Genomic DNA, 25502 nt, shown 5'->3' on the forward strand with positions numbered 1-25502 from the left:
AAAAGTATGGTTTTGATGTGGCATCTGGTTATTACTTCCTCAAGTGAAAGAAAATTCTTGTTCTATTTTTCACTAAAGGTAAGAGATGTTAATTTGATACGCGCACACACACACACACACACACACACACACACACACACAAATAATATTCCTTCTCAATGCACTCTACTCATACCTTCATCTTAAATAAATGGGTCATCTTCTGACTATATTAATACCAGTTGGATCAAAATGGGAAAATGATTGGAAAGTATAATGTGAAGGGAATCTAGCCTTCAGTTAGCTAACACTTAGGAGAAATAGTTCTGTAGTGGATGATTTTACATGCCTTTGAATTTTCTATTGTGAGAGTAGTGGAAATTGTTTTTGAAGTGTATTATGTGTGTGCACACCACTCTTTCCTGTACCTTGCTGTGAACAACATTCTAGAGGCACATTTGTTTTAGCATGTTCTGTGTAGTCCCTAATCTGCTTTTTCTTATCATTGAATAAATGTCTAAATTATATAGTTATAATTCACTTCATAGCTTTAACTATTATAAAGATTCAGTGAAGGATGAATTTATTTTCCAAAAGATGAAAAAATGTTTTACATGTATTTCTCAGTTTAGGAGATCAATTGAAAATAAACAAATATATCATGTATAATAGCAGATTAATACATGCACAATATCTGTCCTTATTTGAGAGATTCAACTTACCTGTAAATTTTAGTGTCAAACAATTGTCTAGGGATGGTGAAAGATTAATTAGTTTTCCCAATGTCACACATCTACTCTACTTTACAGACAGAATTTCTACCCAAGTCTTTATGACTCTAAGAGCCTTTCTCTGTTCACTGTCATTATTTCTTTTGAATGTCTTTAAAGAGGTTTAGTTTAATAAATTGGAAACTTACAAAGTACTTCCAATGGTCAGAGCAATGTCAAACTGGATGAATGGCCAAGAGAAATTAATTGTTTTAAGTGAGGGAGTTAGAGTAGATGATCTCTAAGGTCACTTCCAGCTCTAAATACAGTGAGCTTATTACATCAGAGAAAATTATATATGATAGAATTCTCTTTTTGTTCTACATGGTATGTAAAATTAAGCCTAGCATAGCTATTAGCAACTAGCTTGATATTTTCATTAGTCTAAACTGATGAATTTAGCTTTTCAGAAAGGCATCCTCAAATTACAGACAATCTTTAGATTTTAATTATCAGAATTAATTTCAAGATATTCTTTGATTTTTTTTCCTGCAGTATATAAAACCGCATCCCTGAATGTTTGAAGTACATGTGCAACAGGAATTTCTGTCATCACCTGAGAGGCTTAACATTTACAAAGCCAGATTGAATGAGGGATATTTTTCCATTTGTATTTATATTCAGTATGAGAAACTATCATCTTAAGAAAACAAAAAGACTTCTTTTGATCAGATAAGCGTTTATCTTACGCATTTCCAAATGCTTGAGAAGCTGTGTTTATATTTTCATCATCTGTTATGTGATGAGATCCTTATAGTGTCATTTGTATTTTAAAGGTTTTAAGCACCTGCTTGTATTCTGCAACAAAATGATAGCTGTATTTAGGTCATTTCAAATTTTGCAATAGCAATTCTAAAATTAATTAAATGATGAATATATTTCATAAATGGTAGCTCATGTACATCTCCAAACTATATAATTTGAGTTAGAATAGTAGTGAAGAAAAATGTGTCTTAACCCAAAAGCTATATTTTTTTCACAAAGTATCTGCATATATACACATACACGCACATACATCCCTCTTTCTAAATATTTCACTGGTTTTACCAATGAAAGAAAATTTCTAACTGTACGTAGCATCCTGTGGGCTGTATAAAAAAAGGCAGAGAATACTAGATTAATGTCACTTTCTAGTGTCTCATATAGAACTACAAGCATATAAATGATGATGAGATTGACCCTCAACTGTTAAATGAATTCCTTTCTATGTGTTTAAGTTAAAGCATGCAATCTGGAAAATAAAATATTGCTTTATTGTATTGTTCTTGCTTGAATCTTTCTTTCCCCAGACATTCATGATCAGAACAGTAAGAAGCCGGTCATGGTCTATATCCATGGTGGGTCTTACATGGAGGGAACTGGCAACATGATAGATGGAAGCATTCTAGCAAGCTACGGAAATGTCATTGTCATAACCCTCAACTACAGACTGGGAGTTTTAGGTAAGTGGTTCTCTTATCATGATAGAAATGAATAACATGGGTCATTTTGATGGGGATGTTTTATTGTCCTTGAATATTTCAACTCTTAGAAAAAAATCCTTTTCATCTTCATTGACAATGTTGAGTATACTTTCTTCTTTTGAACAAAAGTTAAAATCTCAGTGTTAAAGCTTAATTATATATATATGTGCTTATCAAGTTAAATTAAACTTCAATTAAATTAAACTGCCTTTCGGCCAGTGTTAATATAATTTTGACAACGGCACATAATATATCCACATTTGGTAGACAAAAATTGTAAACAGCCAGTGAAATTAGAATAGTTTTCAAATAGTATAATAGTAATATTAGCTCTATCATAAGGTGAAGAAGTCATTAATCAAATTTACCAATTATTTGTGGACTTGGGAGTTTTAACTGAATAAATGTGAAATCCGGTTACTGTGATCTACATGATTTTCTATTAAAATCCATGTTATGTATCATGTGTTTTTTATTGGATTTTTTTTTTTTTTTTTTAGCAATTCAGAGTATAAGGACATTGGTAATGCAAATGGAAACTTCAGGGCTTAAATTTGTTGTTATTTTCTTTTTCTGTTTATTTGTCATTCTGCACTAGTGATAGGAAAACTGGAATTTTATTTTTGGAGCAAGACATTTCAATAGCTTTTACCTTTTGTTAGTTAGGGAGGTACTTTCCCTAGTTGTGTGGCCAACAGCTGTAATTTAACAACCCATAACAAAGTTGTCTTTTACACTCATTTTGGTGGAACGTATACATTATGCAATGCATGTGCATTTAAAGGACAGTGTTTTTAACATTCCATAATATTTGTTGTTGAAAATTCCTGTGATAAATTCTAGTAATATACAAATAAAATAATTAAAGCCCATGTATCTAAATAAGAAACATAATGATAATTTCCTTCATAAATAAGTAGATATTATTGACAGTATATTAATTCTAAAATGCTAATTTTGTTTGTATCGTATTTCACAGTAACTACACTATCAATTTGTACTGTGTAACGAAGTAGGCACATAGGAAAAGTAGGAGAAATCCTACCTAATCCAAGAATGTTCAACAAAACTGACTATAAATCTTCACAAAATTGACCTATTTCGGACAATGTTAAATTATTTGAAATGTGAAAGTTAATTTTTTTCTAAATGACAATGCTAAGACCCTTTTTCCTTTTTCTATCTCTCTCCCTCCTTCCTTTCCTCTCCCTTCTTCCTTTTTTCTTTCTTTCCTTCCTTCTTCCCTTCTTCCTCTTCCCTCCTCCCTTTCTGACTCTCCCATTCTTCTTCCATTTGTCACTTCTTTTAGGAATCTTTTTTCTAATTATTTTTTAAATGAACCTTTTCCCTTAATTATCTATATACTTTCCAGAATATTCTGTCTAGCTAAAAGACTTCTTGTTATTGCTTTGGCCTTCTGTAATTGAAACAGGAAATCAAGTTTCTTTTCTTTTCTTCATCTTGCACAAAAGGCCCATTCTAACAAAGAAGCAGAGAAAGAGGACAAGCTTGTGGGTCACTTTACAAATCAGTTTCAAAGGGAGCAGTGTATTTTACTGCATGTAGTAATATCAAGTCTTGAAAGAGCCCTTTGGCTCTGTTTTCCAAGTGAAGCTGTGCAAAGTTTGCCAGAATTACACAGTATGCTGTTGTACATATGATATATCTATGTTATTAATAATGCTGGATTTCAGAAAAAGATGATTTTTCTATGAGCATTGATTATTTTAAGAGGTTCTATCTAATGTCTTCTCTTGCTTAGAATTTTTTTTTTGCTTTTAGGATATAAATGATTTCTCTCATAAGCAGAACTAATGTGGCAAAAACTGCTTTTTAGAAAAAATAAACAGTAAACATTCACTTATATTAGAAAACTAAAGTTTTATCTCCTCAAAGATTCAAATTTCTCAATATTTGAAGGTTTTAGGGCAATATAAGTAATATTTTGGGGAAAGAATGAAAAGAAAAGGTTTAGTCAGGCTTCAGGCAAGTTGTTTACATTTCATGGACCTATTATGGAGAGAGATAACAGATACTAAATATTTCTTTTTTATTTAACTGAATCAAATATTATTGTGTCCACTAATAGTTGTGTGGTTGGTTTCAGAATTTTTTAAGTTTTCATTGTTCATTTCAGCAGTGAACTTTAGATATAAGATATTTGTAAAAAAAAAAATAATTTTTTCTGTTCATTACCATATTTTTAGTACTTATCAGATAGACATCTGTGTATTTTAATGCAAAGTCATAAAGAATCAAAGAATATAATTTCCATTCATATATACAAATGTACATGTATACTGTTGTTATGCATATGTATGTAGATATGGTTCATGCATTTGTTTATGCTGTATAATATGTATCCTGAATATGATGTAATTATACATACATATATGGTATAATAAGTTATGGCACATAATGTTATGGAAATTATAATTTAAAAATATTTTATATAGGTTTAAAGCATTATTTAAGGAAGTAGAATCTCACATTAAGGGCCACATATTTTCATATCTAGTGGCAAAATAAAAATAAAACCAAATGAATGACAAAATAAATCCTAAAGAAATGTAGTAATCATGAAGAATCCCAGGAGACCTGAGTTCTAACTCTGGCTCTGATCTAAGCAGTCCAGTGACTACTACTGGGCTAATATTAGCTTCATAGTCTTAATTTGTAAAAAGAAGGGGCTGGATTAGGTTATCTCTCAGGTACTTTTCTTCTCAGCAATTCTATGGCCATGAAATTTAATTAGTGTTTGTGTATCTCAATTGGTCTCTTCCAGGTTTTTTTAAAAAAAATGCCTTAAACCAAATCAAAGTGGAATCCACTAAAATAGTAGGTATAAACAACAGAGCCAAGGTAAATAAGGCTTGGTTTTGTGACCAGTACATAGATGTCTTATTATTACCTTTAAAAGTGTTTTATCTCATCAAACTCCCATGCTCCCTAACTCAACAAACTCACATACTTAAAAACTTAGCCCCTGGCAATAGTGTTTACTATTTAGGATCTCTGACAGTTCAGCATTTGAAATGACCAGGTAAAATGGTGATGGTGAAGGTGGAGGTGGTGGGGTAAACTGGGAAGAGTGATAACCCTGCCCTGAATATCTCATAGGGGTGTTATGAACATAAAGTGGAATAACAAAAGTAAAAGAACTGCGTAAGCTATGATGCACCATACAAGGGTAAGTTGTTATCTTATTTTGTGGGCTTTTAACTTGAATCTTAGATGCAATTATCCAGGCTTTTGGGAACCACTGTCATTTTCAAAAATGGGGGTATTGACTACTGTCTGCCTGTTGTGATTGGCTAAGAAGATCAATATTTCTAGATCAATGACCTATGATGTTGACCTCGTATTTGACCTACAATATTTGACCACATATATTAACATTATTATTATTATGATTATTCTTGCAGTTGCATGTAAGACCTGGAATTAAAAACAGTTGTGCTGCTTGAACTCAAATTTCATCCAAAGTGTTTTATCAAGAGATGCATATTTCTCACAGACAGCTATCTGTTATTGGGTTGTCTCTTGGAGTTGCTTCACAGGCTGTTAGGACATAGCATTTGAGATGTAATTCTACATGTTCCATTTAATTTTCTGCTCCAACTCACTTCACAGCAACTTCCTGTGTCTTGTTCTTCAGAAAAGCTGTGAAACATTTGTGGTATATGAACATGGCTTGAAAATACCTTTCCCCTATCCCTTATCCTTCCCTCCTACATGCTAAAACCAACTGTTACACCCCAGATACACAATTCATCAAGCTCAACTTGTTATTATTCAATTCCTAAAGAATTAATATCTTAAGGAATAAGATGCTTCAGGACTGGTAGACAAATTCTGCATCCTTATATCAGTGCCTTCATATATTTTGTCATTTAATGTTCATTGTGACTTAGTAGGATTAATGGATTAATGGGAAAAGATGATATAACAAACAGTAATAAATTTATGTCCAATTCTAGGATCTAATGCCCACATGCTTGTAGAGAAAAAAGATGAGACTCACTAAGCTTATTTTGCCAGAAACACAACTCTCCTGAAGAACCACCTCAATACAATTTGCAAGTCTAGGATGCATTGATCCTCTCTCTAGCTCTAGGGCAGATCTAAAGCCCAGATGTAGTTGGAGAGAGGGGACTGGCTACAAGAATAGGGGTAGGGGAAAGGATGACTAGAGGAAAATTTACAGATACACCACAAGTGGTCCTCTTTTTCCCCCTTAGCCTGCTCAGCAGAAGGGATGATAAGATTTCTGGCTATCTGTCCAATTGTACCTGTCGTCTTTAAAAATTCTCATTTATCAGACTTTTAAGAAGTGCTCATTGAATAATAACACTGAGGTTAAGGGGAAGAGAGATTCCTTAAAATGTTAGATAAGAGCAATTATATAGCACAGTGCTTAGAACACTGGACTTGAACTCAGAAAGATCTGAGTTTGAAATATGCCACATATACTTAACTAGCTATGTGACCCTGGGCAAGTCACTTAACTTCTCTCAGCTTCCATTTTCTTTTCTGTAAAATGGGAGCAATAGTAGAACCTACTTTATAGGATTGTGATGAGGATTAAAAGAGTAAAAAATGTAAAAGTTTATACAAATCTTAAAGAACTGTATAAGCAATTTATGTTTATTATTATCATTATTATTATTAACTTTTCTGCCATTGTAGAACTTACAAATCTCATTGTGTGGACCAGACCCAAATAACTATAGTCCAACATTTCATATTTGAGGCTTAAAATGTGATAATGTGCCATGGATAATAAAATATAAATAAACACAACTTTATTTGATAGATTAAAAGCACCAATTTGAAATAATATGAAGTTAAAATAAAATATTACTCAGCACTGAAAATCTACCTGACTGTAAATTCAGGTAGATCAGTAAGGCAGAAGTGGCTCAATTTAAGGCTTAAGCCTCTAATGCTATTAGTGACAAAGCCAAAAAACAAACAAAAAAACACTCTTAAAGGGCCAGCCCACTTCACTCATCACTTGAGCAAAGACCCAGTATATAGAATTTTAGATAAGGCTACCCATAAAAGAGTGATAAGAAAATGAAGACTAGAAAAAAAAACAACAGAAATCTTTTCTTAATAGTGAAGCTTTCTATTCCTCTCTATAGCAGCCCCCAACAGAAAACAACTTCTGCTCCTAGAAAATACACACAAATACAGATAACCATACTAAACAATATGACATAATAAATGCATTAGAGGAATTAAAAACAAAGTACAATGAGAGGTCCAAGGAAGATGGACAGTACCAACAGAGAAATTCGGTGAAGGTTTCATGGAGGAGGTGAGATTTGAATTGGGTTTTAAAGTATAGGCAAATTCCATTGTCAGAGTGGAAGGAAGAATTTTATAGGCATAAGAACCAACATATTAAATGTATGCAAGCAGGAAAGCTCATTTTATCATCTTTGGAGGGCAGAACAAAGTCAAATTTGACTAGAGGGATGTTACAGTAATGAGATGATTGAAAGAGTAGGGTAGTGCAAGATTATTGAAGATCTTGAGTGTCAAACAAAAAAAATTGAATTTTACTTGAATGTTAAAAGGGAGTTAATGAATATTTTTTGAATAAAGGAATGAAATAACTTGTTATTCTTTGCATTTTTTCCATTTTTTGTTTTTCTTGTTGGGAAATTTGTGTTGACCAAAGAATTCTTACAATTTTATCATGAGAAATAAACAATGAACCCATTTGTGGGGCTGATAAATAGCAGGGCTTATAAATACCATCTGATAGAGGGAGGTTTGTCAGATCCCAGCACTGAGGTGGAAAATACTGTGATGAAAAGGTTACGGACAGTCAACCAGGAAGCTCCCAGGACTTCTTTTCGCCCTTGTCTGCCTTGGCCTTGACCTGATGCTTTGCAAATCCCTCATGTCAACCCACTGATACGAGTCTGGGTCTGATTGTGCTCTGATAGGGCATTGAGGAGTTTAGTATCAGATATCAGGATGTGAAGACATACACAGCTGGGATCAAATACTGTCAGCAGATGGAGCACTTGTTTAATATATTTTCACACATTGCATATGAGTGACTGATGAGTTCATATAGATTTTTTCAGATATTTTCTTCCATGGTACATGCTGCTTCCTCAATTTAATCTACAGTGTCAAATACTAAATGTTTGGAACTCTCTGCTTCTTGTAACAAACAGATGACTTTCTCCATTAACACCCACTCATCTCAAAAATAACTTGTAATTCACAAATTATGGTCCAGAATCTTTTTGAACTGTCAAATGCCTCAGTTCTTTGCACATTGACCAGATCAGAGAGTGAGGCCTTCCACTCTGTGACCAATTAATACACAGACCTTGTTTCAGCCTCATTTGGAGCACTTGTTATAATTTCCATGCATAGCATTTTTCTTGATCCTGAGGCATGTGACCATTAGTGTGTCAGTTTTTCTGAGCCTAGGGTGAGAGAGTGGAGGTGGATTATGAGACTAAGGAAAAGCCAGAGAGACAGAATTTTGGGGAAATTAATAATCAATTTATTAATTAAGCTAGCTGATAATGAATCAGTTGGTGAGTGGTCTGTCTCAGTTGCCAAAGACAAAACCATGGCCATCATCAAATGCTTAACTACCTTTTGAAATCCCCTGACAGGTGGATATCAACCCTGATTGTTGGAGTGGGGGTGGACATATTAACAAGGAGGTGGGTTAAAAGTCTTCAACACCTCCAGCTAAGAACTTGACCTGATCATGAGATTTAGTCACCTCTTGCACTGTGGACCAAGGAATCCATCTCCACCCTAACCACTTTCATGGAACAATGGGGTGGGGTAGGGTGTCAGAGAGTGTGAACTTAATGCTTCAGGGCTAGAATTTACCTAGATTAGATTCTATTTATACTTTAATCATAAAGCTTTTCTAGTTGAGTGCAGTCTTACCCAAGATTGAGGAGAATGTTCCTGGAGGATTAGATCAATCTTATCTTTAGTCCTGTTCCTCAGGCACTGACAGATTTATGAGGAAATAGGAAAAGAAACCTCAATCCTAATTTGGTTATTAGTTTAATAGAAAAACATTAATTTCTCTCAACTGTATTTGTGAAGGAAGTCAGTTGGGATAAGTAGGAGATCCTTTACCACTATGAGACATGTTGTTGTGTTTGTCCTTCGTTTTCAAAGAGGACCATGACATCAGGGCGCTGATGACATGGCTTGCAGTTGACTTTGATTTGAGTAAGGGAGGTCTAGGTCAGGAACCTCTGAGGCTCAGTGGGGGCAAAGGAGAAAGAGAGGTTAAAATCCTATTTTCTTGTATGATAACTAGATGCTCATCAAGCACCAAGGATATTGATTCCTCCTTACTATACATCTAAAAGGACATGTCATGTAATCAGATGGTCCCTAAGGTTCATCACCTTCATTTTCAGTAGCTTCTTCATCTGAAACACTGTAGCTCACTTGGAAACATTGGCAGAGATGGCAGAAGTGGAGCCCATCCCCTATTTGATATGAAAAAAAAAAATGTAGAGTTTCTTCTTATTGTCCACTTGCCACAGTATGTCTCATAAGCCTTGAAGCTTGAGTCATACCCTGGGTTGGAATATAACCATCCTGACAGAATTGACCGTAGCAGGTTGCCCACATGATCATAACATTAACAATTCCAAGCACTCACACACAGGGAAGTGGGTCTCCACACTGATGTCTCCTGGGCTGGAAGTCAAAGTGGACTGAAATGCCCCCCCCCCCCCCCCCCACTATCTTCTTTGCATTTTCATGGCCTATTTATATCAGTGAAGGGTTGATTTTAACACCAAGCTCTTACAGTTTCCTTGAAAGTAAGAATAGTGTATTTTTAGAGTATATGGAATGAACTCTTAGCAACAGTCAGTGCCATTGTAATGTTGAAAGAGAAATATGAAATTATTTTTTCTCAGTACCTGGTACATAGGTGTTTAATGAATATGTTTTTTTAATTAATTCCATAGTGATTAAAGTAATGGACTTACAGTCAGAAACATCTAAATTCAAATTCTGTATCTGATTTTTACTAGCTTTTTGTCCACAGACCATCTACTTAAACTCTCTGACCATCATTTCCTTCATCTGTAAAATGAAGGAGTTGAACTACATGGTCCCTAAGGTCCTTTTCAGCTCTAAATCTATGTTCCTATGATCCTAACATTGATTTTATTAATTTGTAAACTCAGAAATTTTCTGAATAATTTAGTATAGGTTCCAAAATACAAATATTTTTTCTCAAACTAAATTTTTTATTCTTTTATTGCCTATGGCTGTAAAGAAAGGCATTTTCTGCATAAACTTTACTCATATTTACAATTTTTAGGCAGTTAAGTAAAACAAAAAAAATTACATGGTATATCAAACTATTTCAATAGCATTGTTAGACGTTATTGCATTTCTTTGCCTCTGTCTGCATAAAAATTAGGTCTCAATTCAGGAAAATGTTTATAATAGTGAGCAGAGGTTGCTATGCTGGTTGCTTATGGAACAAATACCTTTCGTAAAGGTTCCCCCCCTCCCCCCCACTTATTCCAATGAAAGGTAAAGACTACAACTATTTATAAAATTGGAATGGTAGTACTCATCATATTGATTTTATTAAAAGATTGTGAAGGTTTATATTGTGAAATGCTTTCCTTTCAAAATAGGATTACTAGACAGATAAATCAGAAGGAGGCTATAAATGTGATTCACTTAGTTTTTACTAAACCATTAAATATTGTCTTAAAACTCTTTTTGTGGACTGAATGGAGATATGAGAGGAAGATAATAGCACAGTTAGGTGTACTTGGAACTGATTGAATAGCTGGATTCCAGTCAGTTTTTAATGTTTTCTATGTCAACTTGGAAGGAAATCACTAATCGAGTGCCCTGGGGATCTGTGCTTGACCTTGTTCTGCTAAAGCATTTGTCCATGTCTTGAATGAAGCCATAAAAAGGCGTTCAAATTTGTTTTTACACAAGTTGAATATAGGAGGCAGGAATCAAAGTGGTCTTCACAAACAAGTACATTGCACTTAGAGTACCTGATTTCACACAAGGGGAAGTTCCCCTAAGTCTCTAAGGAGGCAAGCTGGAAATCAGGGACATGTTAAGTCAGTCAGTCCTATATATATCTGCTGCTTCCCAGAGACTGTCTGTCTGTTTGTTTTCTCTCTTTCTCTTTCCTGGTTTTTCTCCCAATAGGGTCTGGAGCCACATGTGTCATTTTTCAAAACAAAGAAATGTGGTCTTTCTTATCCTAAGTTCTTAAGTCAACTCTGCCTTTCACAGGAAAAGGTAACATCAAGTTATCATCATTTCCACCAAGGAGGAGATTCCTGTGCTAATGATCTAGGCATGAATCCTAGGATAAACACTAAATCTAATACACTGAAACAATTAGATAAAAGTTAGATTTTATAACTGAGCTAAAAATAAGCTTCACTAAGTATAAGAATGAGGAGGTATGGCAAGATAACAGCTTATATGAAAAATGTCTGGGAATTTTAAATGGGTCCTAAACTCAAAGTGAATCAGTAGTATGAGATATTAGGTTAAATTAAAAGAAGGATAGTATTTTGCTCTTGGGGGGGGGGGGGGATAATAATAGTCCTTAGTCATTTATATTCTGAACTGTTAAAATAATACCTGAAGTATTTGTTCAATTCTGGGTACCACATTTTCAGAAGAATATTGATAAGATAGAGAGTTCCCAGAGTCAGGGAATGAGGATGGTGAAAGGCCATGAAATCTGCTACATGCGGATCGATTGAAGGTATTGGCAGTGGAAAAAAGATAGCCATTTTCCAGCATTGGAAGGGCTGTCACGTATAAAAAGGATTAGTTTTATTCAGTTGGACTGCAGAGGGCAGAAGTAATAACCCTGATTTAGAAGTTGGTGGAGTGGAAGGTACCCTGGGCCTGAAGTCAGGAAGACCCTAGTTCAGATCACACTTCAGATACTTATCAGCTTTGTGACCCTGGGTATGTCACTTAACCTCTCCATGCTTCAGTTTCTGCATCTGTAAAGTTGGGTTAATTATAGTATCCATTTTCCATGGTTCCTATGAGAACAGAATGAGATGATATTTGTGAAGCTTTTTGCGAATTTTAAAATGATGTATAAATGTTCATCATGACAATGAGTTTAGGACACAAAATTTAAATCAGTATAGGAAAAATTTTCTTAATTGTATGCTCCAGTAGTAAAATGAGTTGTTTCAAGAACTAGTGGGTTATCCCTCATGGGTAGTTTTCAGGCGCAGACTCCGTAAGCCCTTTTTGAGTGTATTAAAGCCATTGCCTTTTAGGTATGGTGTGGACCCTCTAGCTTCTGGGATGTTATCTAAGATTTTGTTATTCTGTTCTACTCTCCCTCTATTAACCCTCTTGATTATAAGGTTCCAGGATTTTGATCAGTCGTGTATCCAATGGAAATATCAAATATCCTTCCTTCTCCTTAAATACCTCAGTTAATGGCCACCTCTGTTCATTGGAATGAAGGTGTAGTTATTTCTTGTTTCTCTGATGACTGGTTTCCTCTGGATACTGTGCTGACTCTGGAGGATCTACCGAGGTTGGCCACTATCAGTTGTTATTTGGATCATCTGGTATTGTAAGATGTTGAAAATGTACTATTTATATGACTATAAGCAGATAGCACATTTTTAAATCATTCCTAGCCAGTCAGCCCCGATGATGTAAAGTAAAACAAAATAAAGCAAAAAGACCCTCTAAGTGGATATTGTTGAATATCCTATAGATGGCACTCCCAGATATCTTACTTTGCCTTAGGAGATCAGGATCTTCTACTTGACAGATGCCTTAGACATTTGATTTGGTTTCTCTGGGTCCAAGTCACTTCACCTATAACATGAGAATATTTTACTTGCATGAAAACAAATAGATTAGATCAGATGGTCTCTTAAATATCTTTCAGCCCCAAGACATTTGAGTAACTTCATGTCTTTGCTTCTTTTCTCATCCTGAGAATGACAGAGTTTGAGCAGAACATTCCTAAAATTCTTTTCTGAAATTCTATGATTATATGAATTACAGTACCCACAGCACTGTATCATTAATGAGGTTGCTTTATTTCCCCTAAATATGCCAGAGTTCCATGCTCCTTGTTCATAGACCTTCTTACAGTTGAGATCTCCATTTTAGAAACAGTGCTTTGCAGGTGTCTTCCTTCTCTAGTACTTCCTATTCAATTTTTTTTGATAGTGTTGTTTGTTATAAGTAGGAGCATCATATATTGGAAAGATTACTGATCAAGGAGGACTTTGGTCCTAGTCCCAGATGCATCACTGGTTAGCTATGTGATCTGGAGCAGTACTGTTAAATTCACATGGGAATGGGGGCCACTAAACCACACAATGTTCCCTGTGGTCTTAGAAAACCACATGTATTTATATAGTTTTATTAATACATCAACATATTAAAATCAGACAGCAAGTAAATTTTAATCTGCTTCAAGACATACATGAGAGTGTTTTGGCCCACATGTGACCTGAAAGCATGTTTAACTTTGCCCTTCTGATCTAGAGCAAGTAATGACCTTTCTGAGTCTAATTTGCCTCATTTGTACTATGAAAAACATTGAACTAAATGATTTCTATTGAACTTTACAACACCAGAAATTCTCATTCTCTCTGTCTCTCTCTCTCTCCTCATGTATATTCACAAACACATACGTGTATATGCATGTGACACACTCTGATAATATGTAATACTGTTAGTGATAATTCAGTGTCAGTCTAACACTTGGCAAGATACACTTGTGCTATTTCTCTTATATTTTTCTTTCCTGACTGGTGACCAATAGTATAATTTATGAAATGCCATATGGTTTTGAAAATATTGTTGTTTGCTATGCAGAAGCTGGTGTTAGTGGTTCTTTCTGTACAATCTGTTTCTTTTAACAGACATTTTAATCAAATGGTGTTCATTGATTTTTTTTTTATCATAGTGAAGCCAACCTATGTGTTAAAAATTGTTACTGCCTTCAGAGTTTGGTACTACAATTGAAGAATCACTTTGGTCACTTAGGACACCAGAGTTAAATTCAAATAGAAATGGATATATGCTAACTTAGAAAGCCACAAATTAACACTATAAGTGATATTCCATTTTTATTTATCTCGGTAAATATTTCCCAATTACTACAGGTCAAAAGAATTTGACATCTCTGGCTTAGAGAATCATTTTACTCATTTTTTGGTGGCAACATATGTACTGATAATACTGTCTTTTTAGGGTGGGGAAAGGTTATAGAACTATGCTTCTAAATATAAATTTGCAAAACGAGACAAATGACATAATTCAAATATGATACTTGAAAACAGAAGTTCTTTCCAAAATGCAGTATATTCTTGTTATTAGGTGCTTGGTGAATTCTTCCTCTGCCTTAAAGATGCCAGTACAGGGGACTTTTTAATGAGAATAATAAATCTATTACTAGACTAGCAATGATAGTTCCAATATTTGTTCGGTAAATGTAGAAATTAGACCTTTGGCAGCTATCTTATGCTGGAAGACATGCAGGCAAATGGTGTAAAAAAATTAAAAAACCCACCTAACTATCCATCTATCCTATCTGACATTAGTCTTGAGAAAAACCAGACCCCTCATTCAAAGTGTAGGTCTTGCTTTTGTGTGCAAGAAATGTACCATGTATGTCATATTTCTTGATAGTATACCTGTCACAATGTTTTTATCATGTGAAAAGCAAGTTAAAATGACACTTTGTTCTATCTTGTAGCTAAATTTAATAATTTGATGTCATAATTTTAAAATCCTCTCTTCTCTTTTTCTTCTCTTTTTATAAACTGTTTGGTAAAGGGAACTGCAGATCAGTTAATCTGTATAAAAACTTGTCAATAGTTAAGTAAAAGGGGAGGAAAACTAGGTTATTTTCCTTAGTAATAACAATTCATATTTTCATCCACTTTATGCCTCACCATCTCTTTTCCTCAGTAAGTCTTTAAGATCGGCAATGTAAATATTATTAACTCCATTTTAAAAATAAGGGAATGGAGGCTGAGAAACGTGAAATAAATTTTCAGAGCTAGGCTTCGATTTCAGGTTCGTTGGACTTTCCTTTGAAGGATGGTTACTCTTTGGACAGAATAAAAAGAAATGTATAGTAAATTATTGAGGAAATTATAGTTTGGAGAAGAGGCTAATATTGGTGTGTGGAAATAAAAAGAAAAAAGAGGCAGGAAGGTCTACGTTATTGAGGCATATAGGGTTCAAGTCTAGCTTAATACTTAGTTCTTGGAGAGAAAGGCAGTTGTTTAAAAATCCTAAAAGGAACCATCATAGGATCAGGAAAATTAAAAGTTTTCTTTATTTTCATTTGAATAAGCTTCACAAAGATTTATTGTTTTCCCCAAATTTTGAGCTGCTTAAATAAAATGATTATTTCTGTCTTACTGTCTTACTTTTGTTGTGAAACTTAAGACTTATGGTAGACAAAATTGCCACCATCTTGTCTCGTTATTATGCTATCTTGTACTGTTCTACTCTGCTGACACCTGGTGGCAATACATCTACATTGTAGGACAGAAGAAACAGTAAATGAAGTCAGATCTGATGACACATTTATGAAATATGCCCAGTGCATCTCTCTGATAAGTTTATAAAGGATCCATAACCTCTCTGATAATTATTTGACATTTTATATTTATGGGCATTCATGTTTAATCATAGATAACTAAGAACTATAACTGTACACAACTAATATTGTGTAACTATATTACGCAAGACTTCTTTACTAAATATTAAATAAGGACATATGTGTTTGCCACATTAATGGAAGCAATGTGATATATTAAGAGAGAAGACTTGCTTTTGAGGCTTTGCCATCTTAAAGCTCGTATGGTGTTGGGAAAGTCTTTTCTTTCTCTGGGCCTCATTTTCCTCATTTGTAAAATCCAGGTATTCGGAATTTGGTTATCTCTGAGGGTTTTTCAAAGACCAATAGCCTATGAGTTTACTGTATCAAACTCCATTTAAAATATACAGAGGGCATGAGCTTTGCAAGAGATACTTATAGTTACATTCAAAACAGAGCTACTAAATATGTCATTCTGAGAATAAGATCACTTCTTTAGCTTTGGTTTATTTTGTATTTTATCATTTAGTTTGATCGTATTTTAATTCCAAACTAACAGTTGGAGTGAGAATCCAGTCTTTGTGTATACAGAATAAACATTGATTCTATGGAAAGGATGAAATTTAACCAGTGCTATAAATTATGAGATCATTCATTTCTTGCTCAGATTGACATGAGCATTGAGAATGGTTTGATAAGGAATCATTTGAATTGGAAAGAGAGACAACAATAAACTAAGTAGAACATATAGAAGCATCTGAGTTTTGATCATTTTCTCACAGAAACTTTTTTATAGACTAATCTCCTTATTATCCTATGTAACTTCCCCCCACATATAGGGATAAGGATTCAGTTCCATTTAATTGGAATTCCCAAGTGAGAAAACACTCTACCTAAATAGAGCATCAACTTCTATATAATTTATAATCATTGAGAGTTATCTGGATGATTAAAAGATTAAGTTACTTGCACAAAGTAATTGATATAGGGACCATAGCCAATATGTGTCAGAAAAGGAACTTGAACCAGAGTCTTACTGGCTTTGGTGCTGGCTTTCTATCTAGTACAAGAAGTTCTCTATTTTAAAACATCTTTAAGATAAATTCTTTCAAGTCAGGTAATGGGCAAATCTAAAAAAAAAAATTTAGTATGATCTGGTTTACCTGAGTACCTCTAAAGAAGCAACATGACATTAGTGCATAGGAAATGGGAATTAGAGTCAGGAAGACATACATTCCCATCCTTCCTCAGACACTTACCAGCCATGCGAACCTGGACAAATAATCTAACTTCAGTGCACCGTAATCTTCTCATTTATTAAAAGAAGAGGATAGGTCTAAAGAGCCTTCTGAAGTCCCTTTTAGCTATAAATTTATGATACTGTGATTGTCTGACCTGTGACTCTCCAAACATTATAAAAATAGCTAGATTCCAATGTATATATGCATATATTTAGTGATCTTCTACTGATATTTGCCAAAAGTTAACATGTTCATATTCATATATACTTATAGATATAAATGTGCATACCTGGAAATTACTGTTGGTCAACCAGAAATGTACTTTTCTCTAGCACAACTTTCTGTATCATAATGTCATTCTCCTGAAGGTTGTTACCTTTTGAGAAATGAATCTTATTTTATGCAAGGCACAGTTCTAAAGTGAATTCATTTTCTTAAAAGGTTGGAATGTTTGAATTATTTTTCTAAAGTTTAATGGGAAAATGAAAGATAATTCAACTTTATACTGTACTCAATGCATATTTTTCAGATAATAGTCCTTACATGTATATTGCTTTCGAATGGGGGTGAATGAACTTTTAAGGGAATGTCTTGATTAAGTTTTAATAAAGCGACTTTTTCTTTTTGGATAAGGAATTAAATGGCTAATGTGAGGTCTACAGTCAATCAAAAGAGATTGGCTTAGTCATCCAGCACACTAATTTCTTATACTGTAGCCTGCACTTGAATGGACATCGCATTGAATTATTCCATTAGCACATAAATCTTGGATAACACTAGCTAAAGATAGAAAATGAGCTGATCCCAAAGTTGAATAGAAAGAGAATGGGCTAGATCAGATTTGAGAAATTACTCAGCATTTTCAGTTTGCTGTGGGTGGAAAAAGTATTTTTTTTAAACTCTAATATTCACCCAGTGATGTTATATGGCTGTAAATCATGGAATATCACAAGATAAAAAGAATCAAAACTACAGGTAATTCAAAGGGCAGTGGAAGGACACATGATGGATATAAGGCCCTCCCACACATAGCTAATTATAGAGATATGAAAATAAAAGGTATCTATTTTTAATGAGCTTAGATTCTACTGGGAGTCGAGGATGGCCAGGACATACAGTGAGAATAATATTAATCACTAAGCATTTATAAAGCACTTTTTATGTGCCAGATTGGGTGCTAGGTACATGGGGATATAATGACAGTTGTAGAACAGTCTCTGACCTCAAGCAACTATCATTCTTTTGGGAACAGTGAGTACATAATACAAAATAATAGGACAAAAGAAAGATGTAGACAGTGTTGTGGGAAATTTTGAGGAAGGAGAAGAGAGAACATTCATCCTGGGGTTGTGGGGGAGGGTGGGACAGGGTGGTTTCTTGAAAGAGTTGGCATCAGAGTTAAACTTTTAAGATAGAAAATCATTTTGAAAGAGCAAAGATGTAAAAGGAGTTTATTCCCAGATAGCCCACATGAATTCACAGGATAGGAGAAAATACCTCAACAACAGTTGGACGCTTCTCTTGTGTGTGTGTGTGTGTGTGTGTGAGAGAGAGAGAGACAGAGAGACAGAGAGAGAGAGAGACAGAGAGACAGAGAGATAGAGAGATAGAGAGGGAGAGAGAGAGACAGAGAGAGGGAAAGAGACAGAGAACACTGCAAAGTAAAGCCAAGAAGGAAGGTAAGAGATAACAAATAAAACTTAAGAATTCTTAACACCTGGTTGTTTTCTTTGGCTTTAAAAAAAAAAAAAAGAATTCTTACACCTGGAACAAATTCTGTTAGGGAGTTGTGGTGCCAGTAGTAACCTTTCCTGGATGACAAGCCCTCCCCACTCCATCCCCCTTAAAAGGCAAACAGCAATCTGGAAGGTTGAGGGGAGTTAAGGAGGTAGGAGGAAGGGAAAAAGGGGACCTAGGCTACTTAATACCATTGTTGTGGAGGTAGAGCAGAGCACAGAGAATGCTGGGAGGTGAATAGTATGTCTGAATCTCCTCAAGATAAGACAACCCCAGTCAGAGACTCACCAATCAGGAATCAGGCCTCAGAGAGCCTTGGAATTTATCCATGTTTAGGAGATATGACTTGAATAATATTCCCACTAAAGAAACTAAAAAGGAATAAATAGGTTTAGAACCAGAAAAAAGGGAGGCTCTATAAAAACAGAGGAAGGAAAGTATTGGGAGAATGGTTGGTCTTCACTGTCGAAAGAAGCAAGAAAAATCAAGATGAGAGTTGAGAAAAGGCCACTGGATTTAGCATGTAACCCTTTGCTTGGTAACCCTGCAGCAAGCAGTTTCAGTGAAGTGAAAGGGCCAGATGTCAGATTTCAAAGCTTTGAGAAGTAGAAATTCTCATACAATTGGGATGGTTCATTATTAAGAAAAGCATAAACCTAAAGGACCATATTATAAAGTCAAATCAAATCAAGCATTTTATTAAGCACCTGCTATGTCCCAGACACTGCCAAGTACTGGGGATAGAAAAGACAAAAACAGTCTTTGCTCTTCAGAAGTTCACATTCTAATGGAGGAGACACCTTGTAAACAACTATACACAAACAAGACATATGCAGTGTAAACTGGAAGTAATCTTAGAAGGAAGGTTAAAGGAGACCAGATAAGGTTTCTAGCAGAACATAAGATTTTACCTGGGCTTGAAGGAAAACGGCATATCAGGGTGTAGAAATGAGAAAGGAGATGAGTGTAGTGGACAGCAAGTGAAAATGCACTCTCAGGAGATGTAACTTCTTGTGAGAGGAACCACAAGGAGGCCATTTATCGCTAGATCATAGAGCATGTGTATGGAAGCAAAGGGACTGGAAAGTTAGGAGGGGCCAGATTATGAAGCACTTTAAAAGCCACTGGAGTTGATTGGGGGGATAGGGGTAACGTGGTTCCTCCTATGCTGTAGGAAGTATATATGTTAATCTCTTAGTAGAAGATAGACTGGAGTGGGGAGAGATTTGAGGCAGGGAGACCAACCAACAGGCTGCTACAGTAGTCTGAAAGTGAGATGATAAGGGTCTGTGCACCAGGTGGTTGCAGTGTCAGGGAAGAAAAGGAAGTTATATAGGGAATATATGTGGGGGTCAGGGAGACATACCCAGAAAAAGAATTCATAAGATGTTTTTTGAGATGGAACTTGATGGATGGAGAATTTCAGCAGTGAAAATGGACATGGATGACATTTCCAGAGAATAGAACAACATAAAGTTTAAGACTCTGAAGTGAGGGAGCAGGGTAGGTCATGGGAATGTATTTTCATTTAGTTGACTATATGATAGGTTATATGTCAGAGAGTTGTGGAAAAAAGATTCAAAATGAAAGTAGGGTCCATATTATATAATCTTTGAATTCTAGATTAATGACTTCAGATTTGGTAAGTAGTAACTGGAAGTTCTGAACCAAGGGCATGTTTGAAGCCATAACTTAGGCATATTTATCTACCAAGAATATGTTGGAAGAAATTGTGAATGAAGATAAGAAGAGGGATGAATCTGAGGAAAGAGATTTTTAAGACTTTATGGTAGACAGATGTTCTATCTATTGGGTTTTCCATTCCCATCAACTCTTCTTCAAAATCTCTTGGGTGAGATGACCTACTCCACTACTTGCCTGTCTCCCTAATTCTTCATTACCCATTATTTTGCAACTCAAAACACATAGTCTTCTTACCATTCCTTCCGTAAGCACTCCCTGTTCATCCTCTGTATTCATTCTACTCATTGTCTTTTCTCTTTGTTTCTTTTCTAATTATTCACATTCTAACTATTCTACCCAGCTCACCTAATGTGAAAATTCTTCTCAGACATGGGTAGTCTAGTTGATTCCTCCTGAATTGCTATTCCATTTATACTCCATGTCACCTGATTTAGTCCTTGATATTTTATACTGCCTTATTTTGTACTCTAATTTGTTCTTCGGTATGTCCTCATTAGCAAAAAATTTAGCTCTTTGGTCAGGGACCATGACCTATTTTTCTTATGTATTTCCACATGACCAGGGTTCTTTAAATATTTGTTGATTAGTTAATTGTTTGGGACACCAAATGGTATATTATAGACTCAATGGAAAAGGAAGAAAAGAATGCTAGGGTAAAAGCTGGGAGAGACCTTATATATGATTGAGTTCAAATTTGGTGATTTACACAGGCTCAGAGAAGTGACGTCATCCGCCCAAGGTCTCAGAAATGATTTGCATGTATTTGAATTTCATAATTATAAACATTGAGAGTTGTCTAGTTTCATATATAACTTGTGTATCTTTTTTTTAATATTCTATCATTATTCTACTTTTACAAACAAAACTAAAATCTTAATTTCTCTCAAAATGTCTGTTTCTGTCCCATGCACAGATTTTGGTTCAGTGTACAAATATGTTAACTTGGTTTGAAACCAGTAGTATGGTGTATTTTAACAACCAGTTCTAAAAAAAAAAAAAGACACAACTTACTTCTAAGTTTAATCTACTTCATTAACATTTTCTCCATTACTTTCTTAAGTTGAGACAATCAACAAAATAATAATTTAAGCTGTGATTTGTAGTGTTTCCTGATTTTTTGAGGGGTAAATGCCCACACTGAAAATTTAACAATCAGCTCTCTTGAGCCAATTGGAGCTGGACCTGGATGAAATATGAAAAGTTTAGTGATTGCCATGATGTCCACCTAGATAGACTAGATGCTGGAACTTTTGTACATGTTTTAGTTATTCTCCATTATGATTTCAGCCAACCAATATAAAACTGCCTATATAAATCTCCCCCCCCCCTTATTTATTTACCCCACTTTTTCATTTCGTATTTCTGCAGAGTCATCTGGAAATAGTTCAAAATATACAGACTTCATGACAAGTGTATTGAACTTTTTCAGTTAACAGATGATTTGTAACTTCCTTGCAAACAATAGATTCCTATATTTTCTTACAGGTTACCATACGCATATGTGTATGTGTGTGTACATTCATGTGCGCATACAGTGTTTACGTATATGTTAAAGATTTGTTAAAATGTTATCCACAAGCTCAATTGCTGCCAAGTAAGATTTACTCATGTAAAAATACTCTTAAGACAAAATCTGTGGTACTTCCCCTCCTTTCATGCCCAATTTGCTGTTATTCTTAAACTTTCCTGGCTTATCCTGAGGGTGGTAACAGCACTCTGACACAGTATCTTCTGACAGTCTTTATATTTTTCCACCTGTGACAGATTCAGCAATAGCAACAATTCCTGTTGATTTTGTGATCTGGACCTTTAATACCAGAAGGAGACATTTTATTTTGTATCTTTATCTTGTTTTACAAAGCAGAGATTTTTTTCTCTATATGTATATTTTTATCTTAAGTTGCAAGGTTACAAAGCAGAGATTATTTTCCTTATATTCTGTTTGTGGTGCCCAGTACCTTTACCCCACATTGTTAAATAATAACATATGCATTCATTAAATTTCATGCATTTAAAATCCCATGTTGGGCACATGTCATTAGCAAATGCAGTCGTGCCTGAAAAGAAATGCCATCAAAAATGTATTTGGCATTTTTCCCAATAAGAGGAATTTTTCAAGTACACCTGAAGTTTTGAGGTTATTTGTTTTCATAATTACTTTCCTCCAGCTTTCCATTTCTATTCTTAATGCTGCCACTGTACCAAAAATGTTACCTTCTGTTGGATGATTGCAGTAGTCTCCTAATGGATTTTCCCATTTCAATTCTCTTCCTTCTCCAAGTTTCATTTCATGTAACACTGTCACACTACTCTCTTAAGCAGAGATCCAATCATATCTTTTCTCAGCTCCACAACCTTAAGTTCAAACCCATTTTCCTGGTCTAGCATTCAAGGCCTTCCACTAAATGATTCCATCTTCCTTTTAATCTTTCTCTGAAATTGAATTTCTTCATATGATGAGGAGTCTAGACATAGGATATTCTGTGTCTCAAATAGATCCTTTGATTTCCTACTTCAGCATCTTTTGTGCATACTTCTTAAAATCTGAATCTAAAATCTCCTTCGTAGGCTGAAGTCCTACTCATTTCAAATCCACTCCAAATGTAACTCATATGTGAAAGTCTTTCTGATCAACAGTAGATTGCCATGGGCAAATTATTTTGTTCCTCTAATCCTTGATTTCCTTTATGTGCAAAATGCATATTAATAATATCTGTAGTTTCTGTGAAGTAAAGGTTGTATATCTCAAGTGAAAGAATATCTCTGAAGACTTTCAAGTTTTATGTAAGTAGCAGTCATTATGATGGTGATGATGGTAAAGATTACTCATTGAAATCATGCTAATTAATCAGAACACCTTGAATTGTGTCTTGGACATAGTAGTTCCTCAAGAAATATTTTTCGAATGAGTGAATGACATCAAAAGTATATTTTGCCCAACTTTTGAGACCACAGAATTTCTGGCAAGTGAAGGAAAGATTGTCTAAAGAATAAATTAGGGAATCCAAGTTGCCATTTATTTATTTTTATGAGTACTTTTTAATACTTTGCTAAGTTTTATTATACTTTCTAATTCCCTTATGGCATTTCCCTCCTTATTTTAATGTACTTATCATGAATGCAATTTTTATTTCATTTTTCATTTTTGTATTTGTATTTCTCTTCACTTTATGATTGCATCCAATTTATCCTCTGTGTGTGTGTGTGTGCGTGTGTGTGTGTGTGTGTGTGTGTGTGTGTGTGTGTGTGTGTGTGTACTTTTTGGCATGTTGTCTCCCCCATTAGTTTATGAGCTCCTTGGAAGCCAGGATAATTTTTACCTTTCTCTGTATTCCCATTACTAAACACCATACCTGGCACATAAAATTCTTGTTGACTTGAATTGTATACACTTTATGGTGTTAAAGGGAAGTTAAGTGGCATAGGCATAGTGGATGGAAAGCTGAACTTGGAGTCAGGGAGACCTGAGTTCAATTGCTGCCTTTGATAATTATTACCTTTTGAAAAATAAAATGAACTTTTCTATGTTTTAGTCACCATGTCTGTAAAATGTATGGGTTGGACTCAGTGTCCATTGTCCAGTGTTTGGGTCCTTTCCAGTTTTAATTGATGATTTTAGTGCCCAACTCTGTATATAATAATGTGTGACACATTATTCCCTGACTCTGCCTGACTATAATTCAATAGACAGATACAGCTGTCTAATCAGTTACCAGAGAGGGAAGCACAACATCTGAGTTCTCAAAGCTGCGGTTGGGGGGCCCTTAGCAGCTTCCCAGAGTCCTCATCTGGTACTCAAACCCTCTTATCAAGAACTAAGACCCAAAGAAAAACCTCACCCTCAGAGTATTCATACCTTTTTTAGAGCCAGAGGGCATCCCAACTCTTGAGAATCAGTGCCTCATTAACAAAACCTGTGGGTTTTCCTACAAATCTTCCCTAATCAAACTCCACTTAATGGGCAGGCCCATTAATGGGTGGGTAAGAGCTTTAATCACATTGACAATACAAATACATATACTGTTTCTAGTTAAAAAAAAAAACTCTTGTTTCTGTACCTTACTCCTAGTAAAGACTCTTGATTGATAAAAGCAAGACTCAGTCAGAGGCACTTGATTATACTAAAACAAAAACAGCAAAAATCCTATTTTGCTTGCTACTACATGTTTGTGACATCGATCTGTCATATGTAGATTTTCTCTCAAAACTGTCATAATTTTAATATTTTACAATGATATTTGCAATTTCAGTCATCACCTTTTAACATTATTAGACTCTCAAATCAAATAAAAAGGAGGAAATAGCTGTAATGTTTTTTGAGTGTTAAAAGTGAGGGAAGGGGAGGGAGATAAACTGTGGCAATGACTGCTTGTGTTAGCATTACTCTAACAGGGTTACACTCTAAAATTAGCAAAATGGAACAAATTAGAATGTCCTTAAATTGATGCCCCATTAAAGGGACATGATGACACAGGGTACATACATTACACTGAAATTGAAATAATAGTGCTAAAATAACCGTTTCATTTTATTTTTCTTGTTGTCTCATGTGTTTAAAAATAAAGTCATAGGCATAGGTGTTAATGTTTCAAAATCATTTATGAAAATAAATTAAGTTCGATAATTTTATAATAGTTGCTTCTGAGAATGTAATAGGATGACCATTGTTATTCGGATCTTTAATACTTAAATTAATTCATCTAGTACATATGGATTCTCTGTCCCCAAGGTTCAGAGGAATACTTTTTGTGTGCCTCCTCATCTTGTGCAGTTTTTGTCTATGGACTCCTATAAATCTTTCATATAGAAACTGCTTAACATGCGGAGGCCTTCCTCTAGGTGTTTTCACATTCCTTTGGGTATTCGAGCAGCACTGAGACTGTCTTCTATTATTTCTTACTTTCACCTCCACTTCCTCTTTCACTAAGACAATTCCTGGGTGATAGCTTTTAACAGCTCAAGGTGGCAAGAAGGAAATGCATATACA

General features: G+C 34.8%; 1 protein-coding gene across 1 annotated transcript in view; it reads left to right on the top strand.

The window, feature by feature from the left end:
- The window catches only part of LOC140506844 (neuroligin-4, X-linked), a 446694-nt gene that overhangs the window by 250708 nt on the left and 170484 nt on the right, over nucleotides 1-25502 (top strand). Inside the window, exon 4 of the mRNA XM_072614461.1 lies at nucleotides 2039-2191. Within this exon, the coding sequence (XP_072470562.1) occupies nucleotides 2039-2191 (153 nt within the window). The remainder of the gene's footprint in view (nucleotides 1-2038; nucleotides 2192-25502) is intronic.

Source organism: Notamacropus eugenii, chromosome 5 (assembly GCF_028372415.1).
Source record: "Notamacropus eugenii isolate mMacEug1 chromosome 5, mMacEug1.pri_v2, whole genome shotgun sequence".
Classification (NCBI taxonomy): domain Eukaryota; kingdom Metazoa; phylum Chordata; class Mammalia; order Diprotodontia; family Macropodidae; genus Notamacropus; species Notamacropus eugenii.